Genomic DNA, 15,000 nt, shown 5'->3' on the forward strand with positions numbered 1-15,000 from the left:
TGTGCGTGGCGCGCATGTGTGTGTGCGTGGCGCGTGTGTGTGTGTGTGTGTCACAAACCGGCTCGAAGTTCGTAACAAAAAGGGACACAACGTGGCGATAAGGAATAACAAAATGTATTTATTAACTGAAGACTACATACAATTAACAACGGTGTGTGTAGTCAGTAATCAGTCGTGTGAGGGAATGTTTACGTGCATAAATGTGATAATGAGGGGTGCTGGAAGGTGCCAAAGCAAACAAACGGCCACAAAAATGCCACAACCAAAATCTAACAATGTGTCTGTATGGAGAGAGTCTCCTCCATGACTGGGGAAGAGGTGTATTTATCCCAGGACACACCCGGGCCCAGGTGTGTCTGTATGGAGAGAGTCTCCTCCATGACTGGGTAAGAGGTGTATTTATCCCAGGACACACCCGGACCCAGGTGTGTCTGTATGGAGAGAGTCTCCTCCATGACTGGGGAAGAGGTGTATTTATCCCAGGACACACCCGGGCCCAGGTGTGTCTGTATGGAGAGAGTCTCCTCCATGACTGGGGAAGAGGTGTATTTATCCCGGGACACACCCGGGCCCAGGTGTGTCCCATGTCGCTGACGACCCTCCCGGCTCCGCCCACCGACATCCTAATAAGGAAAACAAGAGCAAAGAGAAAGAATACGGCAGACAGAGTGTGAGGGTAGTCACAATGTGTGCCTCTGTGTGTCTCTGTGTGTGTCTCTGTGTGTCTGTGTGTGTCTCTGTGTGTGTCTCTGTGTCTCTGTGTGTGTCTCTGTGTGTCTCTGTGTGTCTCTGTGTGTGTCTCTGTGTGTCTCTGTGTGTCTCTGTGTGTGTCTCTGTGTGTCTCTGTGTGTCTGTGTGTGTCTGTGTGTGTCTCTGTGTGTCTCTGTGTGTCTGTGTGTGTCTGTGTGTGTCTCTGTGTGTCTCTGTGTGTGTCTCTGTGTGTGTCTCTGTGTGTCTCCGTGTGTCTGTGTGTCTCTGTGTGTCTCTGTGTGTCTGTGTGTGTCTGTGTGTGTCTCTGTGTGTCTCTGTGTGTCTCTGTGTGTCTCTGTGTGTCTCTGTGTGTCTCCGTGTGTCTCCGTGTCTCTGTGTGTCTCTGTGTGTCTCTGTGTGTCTCTGTGTGTCTCTGTGTGTCTCTGTGTGTCTCCGTGTCTCCGTGTCTCCGTGTGTCTCTGTGTGTCTCTGTGTGTCTCTGTGTGTCTCTGTGTGTCTCTGTGTGTCTCTGTGTGTCTGTGTGTCTCTGTGTGTCTCTGTGTGTCTCCGTGTCTCTGTGTGTCTGTGTGTGTCTCTGTGTGTCTCTGTGTGTCTCTGTGTGTCTCTGTGTGTCTCTGTGTGTCTCCGTGTCTCTGTGTGTCTCTGTGTGTCTCCGTGTCTCTGTGTGTCTCTGTGTGTCTCTGTGTGTCTCTGTGTGTCTGTGTGTGTCTGTGTGTGTCTCTGTGTGTCTGTGTGTGTCTGTGTGTGTCTCTGTGTGTCTCTGTGTGTCTCTGTGTGTCTGTGTGTGTCTGTGTGTGTCTCTGTGTGTCTCTGTGTGTGTCTCTGTGTGTGTCTCTGTGTGTGTCTCTGTGTGTCTGTGTGTCTCTGTGTGTCTCTGTGTGTCTGTGTGTGTCTCTGTGTGTCTCTGTGTGTCTCTGTGTGTCTCTGTGTGTCTCTGTGTGTCTCCGTGTCTCTGTGTGTCTCCGTGTGTCTCCGTGTCTCTGTGTGTCTCTGTGTGTCTCTGTGTGTCTCTGCGTGTCTCTGTGTGTCTCTGTGTGTCTCTGTGTGTCTCTGTGTGTCTCCGTGTCTCTGTGTGTCTCCGTGTGTCTCCGTGTCTCCGTGTGTCTCTGTGTGTCTCTGTGTGTCTCTGTGTGTCTCTGTGTGTCTCTGTGTGTCTCTGTGTGTCTCCGTGTCTCTGTGTGTCTCTGTGTGTCTCTGTGTGTCTCCGTGTCTCTGTGTGTCTCTGTGTGTCTCTGTGTGTCTGTGTGTGTCTCTGTGTGTCTCTGTGTGTCTCTGTGTGTCTCTGTGTGTCTCCGTGTCTCTGTGTGTCTCCGTGTCTCTGTGTGTCTCTGTGTGTCTCCGTGTCTCTGTGTGTCTCTGTGTGTCTCCGTGTCTCTGTGTGTCTCTGTGTGTCTCTGTGTGTCTCCGTGTCTCTGTGTGTCTCCGTGTCTCTGTGTGTCTCTGTGTGTCTCCGTGTGTCTCCGTGTCTCTGTGTGTCTCTGTGTGTCTCTGTGTGTCTGTGTGTGTCTCCGTGTGTCTCCGTGTCTCTGTGTGTCTCCGTGTCTCTGTGTGTCTCTGTGTGTCTGTGTGTGTCCTCTAGGCTGCATCGTTGGGTCAGGGTAGTCTGTGTAACCAGGCCATCATGCTGATCACTGATGGAGCCATGGAGGATTATGAGGAAGTGTTTCAGGAGTTCAACTGGCCAGAACGCAGGGTAACCAACGTTACACACACACACGTGTCAGAAACCTCTTTCTCTTTTGGAGGGATTTTGAGACAAGGGAGGGATGACTAGGTGACACTAAGACAAGGGAGGTATGACTAGGTGACACTAAGACATGGGAGGTATGACTAGGTGACACTAAGACATGGGAGGTATGACTAGGTGACACTAAGACAAGGGAGGGATGACTAGGTGACACTAAGACATGGGAGGTATGACTAGGTGACACTAAGACATGGGAGGTATGACTAGGTGACACTAAGACATGGGAGGTATGACTAGGTGACACTAAGACATGGGAGGTATGACTAGGTGACACTAAGACATGGGAGGTATGACTAGGTGACACTAAGACAAGGGAGGGATGACTAGGTGACACTAAGACATGGGAGGTATGACTAGGTGACACTAAGACAAGGGAGGTATGACTAGGTGACACTAAGACAAGGGAGGTATGACTAGGTGACACTAAGACATGGGAGGTATGACTAGGTGACACTAAGACATGGGAGGTATGACTAGGTGACACTAAGACATGGGAGGTATGACTAGGTGACACTAAGACATGGGAGGTATGACTAGGTGACACTAAGACATGGGAGGTATGACTAGGTGACACTAAGACATGGGAGGTATGACTAGGTGACACTAAGACATGGGAGGTATGACTAGGTGACACTAAGACATGGGAGGTATGACTAGGGAGGTATGACTAGGTGACACTAAGACATGGGAGGTATGACTAGGTGACACTAAGACATGGGAGGTATGACTAGGTGACACTAAGACTAGGGAGGTATGACTAGGTGACACTAAGACATGGGAGGTATGACTAGGGAGGTATGACTAGGTGACACTAAGACATGGGAGGTATGACTAGGGAGGTATGACTAGGTGCCACTAAGACATGGGAGGTATGACTAGGTGACACTAAGACAAGGGAGGGATGACTAGGTGACACTAAGACAAGGGAGGTATGACTAGGTGACACTAAGACATGGGAGGTATGACTAGGTGACACTAAGACATGGGAGGTATGACTAGGTGACACTAAGACAAGGGAGGGATGACTAGGTGACACTAAGACATGGGAGGTATGACTAGGTGACACTAAGACATGGGAGGTATGACTAGGTGACACTAAGACATGGGAGGTATGACTAGGTGACACTAAGACATGGGAGGTATGACTAGGTGACACTAAGACATGGGAGGTATGACTAGGTGACACTAAGACATGGGAGGTATGACTAGGGAGGTATGACTAGGTGACACTAAGACTAGGGAGGTATGACTAGGTGACACTAAGACATGGGAGATATGACTAGGTGACACTAAGACAAGGGAGGTATGACTAGGTGACACTAAGACATGGGAGGTATGACTAGGTGACACTAAGACATGGGAGGTATGACTAGGTGACACTAAGACATGGGAGGTATGACTAGGTGACACTAAGACATGGGAGGTATGACTAGGTGACACTAAGACATGGGAGGTATGACTAGGTGACACTAAGACATGGGAGATATGACTAGGTGACACTAAGACAAGGGAGGTATGACTAGGTGACACTAAGACATGGGAGGTATGACTAGGTGACACTAAGACAAGGGAGGTATGACTAGGTGACACTAAGACATGGGAGATATGACTAGGTGACACTAAGACATGGGAGGTATGACTAGGTGACACTAAGACATGGGAGGTATGACTAGGTGACACTAAGACATGGGAGGTATGACTAGGTGACACTAAGACATGGGAGGTATGACTAGGTGACACTAAGACATGGGAGGTATGACTAGGTGACACTAAGACATGGGAGGTATGACTAGGTGACACTAAGACATGGGAGGTATGACTAGGTGACACTAAGACATGGGAGGTATGACTAGGTGACACTAAGACATGGGAGGTATGACTAGGGAGGTATGACTAGGTGACACTAAGACTAGGGAGGTATGACTAGGTGACACTAAGACATGGGAGATATGACTAGGTGACACTAAGACAAGGGAGGTATGACTAGGTGACACTAAGACATGGGAGGTATGACTAGGTGACACTAAGACATGGGAGGTATGACTAGGTGACACTAAGACATGGGAGGTATGACTAGGTGACACTAAGACATGGGAGGTATGACTAGGTGACACTAAGACATGGGAGGTATGACTAGGTGACACTAAGACATGGGAGGTATGACTAGGTGACACTAAGACAAGGGAGGTATGACTAGGTGACACTAAGACATGGGAGATATGACTAGGTGACACTAAGACATGGGAGGTATGACTAGGTGACACTAAGACATGGGAGGTATGACTAGGTGACACTAAGACATGGGAGGTATGACTAGGTGACACTAAGACATGGGAGGTATGACTAGGTGACACTAAGACATGGGAGGTATGACTAGGTGACACTAAGACATGGGAGGTATGACTTAGGTGACACTAAGACATGGGAGGTATGACTAGGTGACACTAAGACATGGGAGGTATGACTAGGTGACACTAAGACAAGGGAGGTATGACTAGGTGACACTAAGACATGGGAGGTATGACTAGGTGACACTAACACATGGGAGGTATGACTAGGTGACACTAAGACATGGGAGGTATGACTTAGGTGACACTAAGACATGGGAGGTATGACTAGGTGACACTAAGACATGGGAGGTATGACTAGGTGACACTAAGACAACTAGGTGACACTAAGACATGGGAGGTATGACTAGGTGACACTAAGACATGGGAGGTATGACTAGGTGACACTAAGACTAGGGAGGTTTGACTAGGTGACACTAAGACAAGGGAGGTATGACTAGGTGACACTAAGACATGGGAGGTATGACTAGGGAGGTATGACTAGGTGACACTAAGACATGGGAGGTATGACTAGGTGACACTAAGACATGGGAGGTATGACTAGGTGACACTAAGACATGGGAGGTATGACTAGGTGACACTAAGACATGGGAGGTATGACTAGGTGACACTAAGACAACTAGGTGACACTAAGACATGGGAGGTATGACTAGGTGACACTAAGACTAGGGAGGTATGACTAGGTGACACTAAGACATGGGAGGTATGACTAGGTGACACTAAGACATGGGAGGTATGACTAGGGAGGTATGACTAGGTGACACTTAGACATGGGAGGTATGACTAGGTGACACTAAGACATGGGAGGTATGACTAGGTGACACTAAGACATGGGAGGTATGACTAGGTGACACTAAGACATGGGAGGTATGACTAGGTGACACTAAGACATGGGAGGTATGACTAGGTGACACTAAGACATGGGAGGTATGACTAGGTGACACTAAGACTAGGGAGGTATGACTAGGTGACACTAAGACATGGGAGGGATGACTAGGGAGGTATGACTAGGTGACACTAAGACATGGGAGGTATGACTAGGGAGGGATGACTAGGTGACACTAAGACATGGGAGGTATGACTAGGGAGGTATGACTAGGTGACACTAAGACATGGGAGGTATGACTAGGTGACACTAAGACATGGGAGGTATGACTAGGTGACACTAAGACATGGGAGGTATGACTAGGTGACACTAAGACTACGGAGGTATGACTAGGTGACACTAAGACAAGGGAGAGATGACTAGGTGACACTAAGACATGGTAGATATGACTAGGTGACACTAAGACAAGGGAGGGATGACTAGGTGACACTAAGACATGGGAGGTATGACTAGGTGACACGAAGACAAGAGAGGTATGACTAGGTGACAGGAAGACATGGGAGGTATGACTAGGTGACACTAAGACATGGGAGGTATGACTAGGTGACACTAAGACATGGGAGGTATGACTAGGTGACACTAAGACAAGGGAGGTATGACTAGGTGACACTAAGACTAGGGAGGTATGACTAGGATGACACTAAGACATGGGAGGTATGACTAGGTGACACTAAGACATGGGAGGTATGACTAGGTGACACTAAGACATGGGAGGTTTGACTAGGTGACACTAAGACATGGGAGGTATGACTAGGTGACACTAAGACTTGGGAGGTATGACTAGGGAGGTATGACTAGGTGAAACTAAGACAAGGGAGGTATGACTAGGGAGGTATGACTAGGTGACACTAAGACATGGGAGGTATGACTAGGGAGGTATGACTAGGTGACACTAAGACATGGGAGGTATGACTAGGTGACACTAAGACATGGGAGGTATGACAAGGTGACACTAAGACATGGGAGGTATGACTAGGTGACACTAAGACATGGGAGGGATGACTAGGGAGGTATGACTAGGTGACACTAAGACATGGGAGGTGTGACTAGGGAGGTATGACTAGGTGACACTAAGACATCGGAGGTATGACTAGGGAGGTATGACTAGGTGACACTAAGACATGGGAGGTATGACTAGGTGACACTAAGACATGGGAGGTATGACTAGGTGACACTAAGACATGGGAGATATGACTAGGTGACACTAAGACATGGGAGGTATGACTAGGTGACACTAAGACATGGGAGGTATGACTAGGTGACACTAATACTAGGTAGGTATGACTAGGTGACACTAAGACTAGGGAGGTATGACTAGGTGACACTAAGACATGGGAGGGATGACTAGGTGACACTAAGACATGGGAGGTATGACTAGGTGACACTAAGACATGGGAGGTATGACTAGGTGACACTAAGACATGGGAGGTATGACTAGGTGACACTAAGACATGGGAGGTATGACTAGGTGACACTAAGACATGGGAGGTATGACTAGGTGACACTAAGACATGGGAGGTATGACTAGGTGACACTAAGACATGGGAGGTATGACTAGGTGACACTAAGACATGGGAGGTATGACTAGGTGACACTAAGACATGGGAGATATGACTAGGTGACACTAAGACAAGGGAGGTATGACTAGGTGACACTAAGACATGGGAGGTATGACTAGGTGACACTAAGACAAGGGAGGTATGACTAGGTGACACTAAGACATGGGAGATATGACTAGGTGACACTAAGACATGGGAGGTATGACTAGGTGACACTAAGACATGGGAGGTATGACTAGGTGACACTAAGACATGGGAGGTATGACTAGGTGACACTAAGACATGGGAGGTATGACAAGGGAGGTATGACTAGGTGACACTAAGACATGGGAGGTATGACTAGGTGACACTAAGACATGGGAGGTATGACTTAGGTGACACTAAGACATGGGAGGTATGACTAGGTGACACTAAGACATGGGAGGTATGACTAGGTGACACTAAGACAAGGGAGGTATGACTAGGTGACACTAAGACATGGGAGGTATGACTAGGTGACACTAAGACATGGGAGGTATGACTAGGTGACACTAAGACATGGGAGGTATGACTTAGGTGACACTAAGACATGGGAGGTATGACTAGGTGACACTAAGACATGGGAGGGATGACTAGGTGACACTAAGACATGGGAGGTATGACTAGGTGACACCAAGACTAGGGAGGTTTGACTAGGTGACACTAAGACAAGGGAGGTATGACTAGGTGACACTAAGACATGGGAGGTATGACTAGGGAGGTATGACTAGGTGACACTAAGACATGGGAGGTATGACTAGGTGACACTAAGACATGGGAGGTATGACTAGGTGACACTAAGACATGGGAGGTATGACTAGGTGACACTAAGACATGGGAGGTATGACTAGGTGACACTAAGACAACTAGGTGACACTAAGACATGGGAGGTATGACTAGGTGACACTAAGACTAGGGAGGTATGACTAGGTGACACTAAGACATGGGAGGTATGACTAGGTGACACTAAGACATGGGAGGTATGACTAGGGAGGTATGACTAGGTGACACTAAGACATGGGAGGTATGACTAGGTGACACTAAGACATGGGAGGTATGACTTAGGTGACACTAAGACATGGGAGGTATGACTAGGTGCCACTAAGACATGGGAGGTATGACTTAGGTGACACTAAGACATGGGAGGTATGACTAGGTGACACTAAGACATGGGAGGTATGACTAGGTGACACTAAGACATGGGAGGTATGACTAGGGAGGTATGACTAGGTGACACTAAGACATGGGAGGTATGACTAGGTGACACTAGGTGCTGAAAACAATTTGTATTTTTCAGGTGCGTGTTTTTACTTACCTTATTGGTCGAGAGGTGACCTTCGCTGACACTGTGAAGTGGATTGCCTGCAACAATAAAGGTAATTCTCTAATGCGCCCATACAACCCACTGTATAGCAGTAACCCTGTTCTACAACCCACTGTATAGCAGTAACCCTGTTCTACAACCCACTGTATAGCAGTAACCCTGTTCTACAACCCACTGTATAGCAGTAACCCTGTTCTACAACCCACTGTATATCAGTAACCCTGTTCTACAACCCACTGTATAGCAGTAACCCTGTTCTACAACCCCACTGTATAGCAGTAACCCTTTTCACAACCCACTGTATAGCAGTAACCCTGTTCTACAACCCACTGTATAGCAGTAACCCTGTTCTACAACCCCACTGTATAGCAGTAACCCTGTTCTACAACCCACTGTATAGCAGTAACCCTGTTCTACAACCCTACAACCCACTGTATAGCAGTAACCCTATTCTACAACCCACTGTATAGCAGTAACCCTGTTCTACAACCCACGGTATAGCAGCAACCCTGTTCTACAACCCACGGTATAGCAGTAACCCTGTTCTACACCCCTACAACCCACTGTATAGCAGTAACCCTATTCTACAACCCACTGTATAGCAGTAACCCAGTTCTACAACCCACGGTATAGCAGTAACCCTGTTCTACAACCCACTGTATAGCAGTAACCCTGTTCTACAACCCACGGTATAGCAGTAACCCTGTTCTACAACCCACTGTATAGCAGGAACCCTGTTCTACACCCCTACAACCCACTGTATAGCAGTAACCCTGTTCTACAACCCACTGAATAGCAGTAACCCTGTTCTACAACCCACAGTATAGCAGTAACCCTATTCTACAACCCACTGTATAGCAGTAACCCTGTTCTACAACCCACGGTATAGCAGTAACCCTGTTCTACAACCCACTGTATAGCAGTAACCCTGTTCTACAACCCACGGTATAGCAATAACCCTGTTCAACAACCCACGGTATAGCAGTAACCCTGTTCTACACCCCTACAACCCACTGTATAGCAGTAACCCTATTCTACAACCCACTGTATAGCAGTAACCCTGTTCTACAACCCACGGTATAGCAGTAACCCTGTTCTACAACCCACTCATCCTGACCCAGTAAAATATGACCCCTCATCCTGACCCAGTAAAATATGACCCCTCATCCTGACCCAGTAGAACATGACCCCTCATCCTGACCCAGTCAAATATGACCCCTCATCCTGACCCAGTAAAATATGACCCCTCATCCTGACCCAGTAGAACATAACCCCTCATCCTGACCCAGTCAAATATGACCCCTCATCCTGACCCAGTCAAAAATGACCCCTCATCCTGACCCAGCAGAACATGACCCCTCATCCTGACCCAGTAAAATATGACACCTCATCCTGACCCAGTCAAATATGACCCCTCATCCTGACCCAGTAAAATATGACCCCTCATCCTGACCCAGTAAAATATGACCCCTCATCCTGACCCAGTCAAATATGACCCCTCATCCTGACCCAGCAGAACATGACCCCTCATCCTGACACAGTAAAATATGACCCCTCATCCTGACCCAGTAGAACATGACCCCTCATCCTGACCCAGTCAAATATGACCCTTCATCCTGACCCAGTCAAATATGACCCCTCATCCTGACCCAGCAGAACATGACCCATCATCCTGACCCAGCAGAACATGACCCCTCATCCTGACCCAGTCAAATATGACCCCTCATCCTGACCCAGTCAAATATGACCCCTCATCCTGACCCAGGTAAATATGACCCCTCATCCTGACCCAGGTAAATATGACCCCTCATCCTGACCCAGTAGAACATGACCCCTCATCCTGACCCAGTAGAACATAACCCCTCATCCTGACCCAGTAGAATATGACTCCTCATCCTGACCCAGTCAAATATGACTCCTCATCCTGACCCAGTCAAATATGACCCCTCATCCTGACCCAGTCAAATATGACCCCTCATCCTGACCCAGCAGAACATGACCCCTCATCCTGACCCAGTAGAACATAACCCCTCATCCTGACCCAGTCAAATATGACCCCTCATCCTGACCCAGTCAAATGTGCTCTATTTGAATAGACAGTAATCAGTCTTAATCGACATCCATAGCAACACAGTCCTCCCATCTGTATGTAGTGAGACATAGCAACACAGTCCTCCCATCTGTATGTAATGAGACATAGTAACACAGTCCTCCCATCTGTATAATCACTGCATGTAGTGAGACATAGTAACACAGTCCTCCCATCTGTATAATCACTATATGTAGTGAGACATAGTAACACAGTCCTCCCATCTGTATGTAGTGAGACATAGTAACACAGTCCTCCCATCTGTATAATCACTATATGTAGTGAGACATAGTAACACAGTCCTCCCATCTGTATAATCACTATATGTAGTGAGACATAGTAACACAGTCCTCCCATCTGTATAATCACTATATGTAGTGAGACATAGTAACACAGTCCTCCCATCTGTATAATCACTATATGTAGTGAGACATAGTAACACAGTCCTCCCATCTGTATGATCACTGTATGTAGTGAGACATAGTTACACAGTCCTCCCATCTGTATGTAGTGAGACATAGTAACACAGTCCTCCCATCTGTATGTAGTGAGACATAGTAACACAGTCCTCCCATCTGTATAATCACTGTATGTAGTGAGACATAGTAACACAGTCCTCCCATCTGTATAATCCTTGTATGTAGTGAGACATAGTAACACAGTCCTCCCATCTGTATGTAGTGAGACATAGTAACACAGTCCTCCCATCTGTATGTAGTGAGACATAGTAACACAGTCCTCCCATCTGTATAATCACTATATGTAGTGAGACATAGTAACACAGTCCTCCCATCTGTATGATCACTGTATGTAGTGAGACATAGTTACACAGTCCTCCCATCTGTATGTAGTGAGACATAGTAACACAGTCCTCCCATCTGTATGTAGTGAGACATAGTAACACAGTCCTCCCATCTGTATAATCACTGTATGTAGTGAGACATAGTAACACAGTCCTCCCATCTGTATAATCCTTGTATGTAGTGAGACATAGTAACACAGTCCTCCCATCTGTATGTAGTGAGACATAGTTACACAGTCCTCCCATCTGTATAATCACTGTATGTAGTGAGACATAGTAACACAGTCCTCCCATCTGTATGTAATGAGACATAGTAACACAGTCTTCCCATCTGTATAATCACTGTATGTAATGAGACATAGTAACACAGTCCTCCCATCTGTATGTAGTGAGACATAGTAACACAGTCCTCCCATCTGTATGTAGTGAGACATAGTAACACAGTCCTCCCATCTGTATGTAGTGAGACATAGTAACACAGTCCGCCCATCTGCATGTAGTGAGACATAGTAACACAGTCCTCCCATCTGTATGTAGTGAGACATAGTAACACAGTCCTCCCATCTGCATGTAGTGAGACATAGTAACACAGTCCTCCCATCTGCATGTAGTGAGACATAGTAACACAGTCCTCCCATCTGCATGTAGTGAGACATAGTAACACAGTCCTCCCATCTGCATGTAGTGAGACATAGTAACACAGTCCTCCCATCTGCATGTAGTGAGACATAGTAACACAGTCCTCCCATCTGCATGTAGTGAGACATAGTAACACAGTCCTCCCATCTGTATGTAGTGAGACATAGTAACACAGTCCTCCCATCTGTATGTAGTGAGACATAGTAACACAGTCCTCCCATCTGTATGTAGTGAGACATAGTAACACAGTCCTCCCATCTGTATGTAGTGAGACATAGTAACACAGTCCTCCCATCTGTATGATCACTGTATGTAGTGAGACATAGTAACACAGTCCTCCCATCTGTATGTAGTGAGACATAGTAACACAGTCCTCCCATCTGTATGTATTGAGACATAGTAGCACAGTCCTCCCATCTGTATGTAGTGAGACATAGTAACACAGTCCTCCCATCTGTATGTAGTGAGACATAGTAACACAGTCCTCCCATCTGTATGATCACTGTATGTAGTGAGACATAGTAACACAGTCCTCCCATCTGTATGTAGTGAGACATAGTAACACAGTCCTCCCATCTGTATGTAGTGAGACATAGTAACACAGTCCTCCCATCTGTATAATCACTGTATGTAGTGAGACATAGTAACACAGTCCTCCCATCTGTATGTAATGAGACATAGTAACACAGTCCTCCCATCTGTATGTAATGAGACATAGTAACACAGTCCTCCCATCTGTATGTAGTGAGACATAGTAACACAGTCCTCCCATCTGTATGTAGTGAGACATAGTAACACAGTCCTCCCATCTGTATGTAGTGAGACATAGTAACACAGTCCTCCCATCTGTATGATCACTGTATGTAGTGAGACATAGTAACACAGTCCTCCCATCTGTATGTAGTGAGACATAGTAACACAGTCCTCCCATCTGTATGTAGTGAGACATAGTAACACAGTCCTCCCATCTGTATGTAGTGAGACATAGTAACACAGTCCTCCCATCTGTATAATCACTGTATGTAGTGAGACATAGTAACACAGTCCTCCCATCTGTATGTAATGAGACATAGTAACACAGTCCTCCCATCTGTATGTAATGAGACATAGTAACACAGTCCTCCCATCTGTATGTAATGAGACATAGTAACACAGTCCTTCACTCTTCAATCCCAATGACTGGGACAGGAGGGCTTAATGGAGTGTTGTTATAACTGGTTTATCCCCTGTAAGCCTGAACACCAGCCTACCCTGTACAACAACACAACACTGTCTGAATCCTTTTCATTATGTGACTGCTGCGAATCTACACTCAGTCTGAATACTCCACCAATACCACAGTGATAGATCATTAATCCTGTGTGTGCGGTAGAGAGAGAGATTACTGCTGTGTTTGCATACTCTGGGCTGGAAAAAGAGAGAGAATAAATGGTCAGGATTAGCTGTGCTAATAGCTGTGCTGCCCTCCTGTGGACGGTGAGGATAATGCACCCCACTAATAATCATCTTAACATGTGGACTGAGCTCAACACAAACACTCACTTATCACTGTCAATTATACCCCAAAGCCCATCTGCTAATGCAGCTCTCTGTGTGTGTGTGTGTGTGTGTGTGTATTGTCATATACCCTGTATACCTTGTCCCATACAGGTTACTACACACACGTCTCCACGCTGGCCGATGTTCAGGAGAACGTCATGGAGTACCTTCACGTTCTGAGTCGACCAATGGTCATCAACCATGATCATGACATCATCTGGACAGAGGCTTATATGGACAGTGCGGTGAGATTCTCTCTCTCCTCTCTCTTTTTTTCTGTCTGTCTCTGCCTCTCTCTCTCTTTGTCTGTCTCTCTCTCTTTCTGACCCTCACAGTGTCTCGCATTCTGTCTCTCTCCCGGTCTCTCTCTTTGTATCTCATTTTGATCTGTTTCTCTGTTTGTCTTCATCTGCATATTGTTTTATCTTATGTCTCCATTTCCATGTCTTCTATTCTGTTGTTTGTCTGTTCTCTCCTTCTCATCTGTGTCTTGTTCTCTCCCTCTCTCTGTCTCTCTCTCTGTCTCTCTCTCTCTCTCTCTCTCTCTCTCTCTCTCTCTCTCTCTCTCTTTTTTTCGCTCTCTTTCTCTCTGTCTCACTCACTCACTCACTCACTCACTCACTCACTCACTCACTCACTCACTCCCTCCCTCCCTCCCTCACTCCGCCAGCTGCCCAACACAGCAGAGGTAAAGTCTGGGCTCTGTCTAACCCTTTAGACACCTTTAGTAAAGGTTCCATAGAAAGTGTTCACTAGCTCCTCAGCTTTTCACATGTAGCTGTTAGAAAATAGCTGCTAGTTCGGTCCAGTATACAGTTGTATTATAGAACTAGATCATGTTGGAGCTCTCCATTTCATTGTACTGTGTACTCTACACTGTATCCTGTGTACTCTACACTGTATCCTGTGTACTCTACACTGTATCAGGGGTACTCTACACTGTATCCTGTGTACTCTACACTGTATCCTGTGTACTCTACACTGTATCCTGTGTACTCTACACTGTATCCTGTGTACTCTACACTGTATCCTGTGTACTCTACACTGTATCCTGTGTACTCTACACTGTATCCTGTGTACTCTACACTGTATCCTGTGTACTCTACGCTGTAAACTTGGATTGGCTAGATGTGTTTATAGTGTCAGACACTAGTCTTCCTCTGTACCTGACAGTAGATGTGTTTATAGTGTCAGACACTCGTCTTCCTCTGTACCTGACAGTAGATGTGTTTATAGTGTCAGACACTAGTCTTCCTCTGTACCTGACAGTAGATGTGTTTATAGTGTCAGACACTAGTCGTCCTCTGTACCTGACAGTAGATGTGTTTATAGTGTCAG

At 46.5% G+C, this 15,000-nt stretch overlaps 1 protein-coding gene across 1 annotated transcript in view; it reads left to right on the forward strand.

Moving 5' to 3' along the window:
- LOC139392577 (calcium channel, voltage-dependent, alpha 2/delta subunit 4a) overlaps positions 1–15,000 on the forward strand; it is a 273,156-nt gene that overhangs the window by 52,280 nt on the left and 205,876 nt on the right. The window contains exons 10-13 of the mRNA XM_071140645.1: positions 2,291–2,404; positions 8,567–8,645; positions 13,774–13,907; positions 14,333–14,350. Coding sequence (XP_070996746.1) covers positions 2,291–2,404; positions 8,567–8,645; positions 13,774–13,907; positions 14,333–14,350 — 345 coding nt within the window. The remainder of the gene's footprint in view (positions 1–2,290; positions 2,405–8,566; positions 8,646–13,773; positions 13,908–14,332; positions 14,351–15,000) is intronic.

This window comes from Oncorhynchus clarkii, chromosome 33, assembly GCF_045791955.1.
Source record: "Oncorhynchus clarkii lewisi isolate Uvic-CL-2024 chromosome 33, UVic_Ocla_1.0, whole genome shotgun sequence".
In the NCBI taxonomy this organism is placed as follows: Eukaryota; Metazoa; Chordata; class Actinopteri; order Salmoniformes; family Salmonidae; genus Oncorhynchus; species Oncorhynchus clarkii.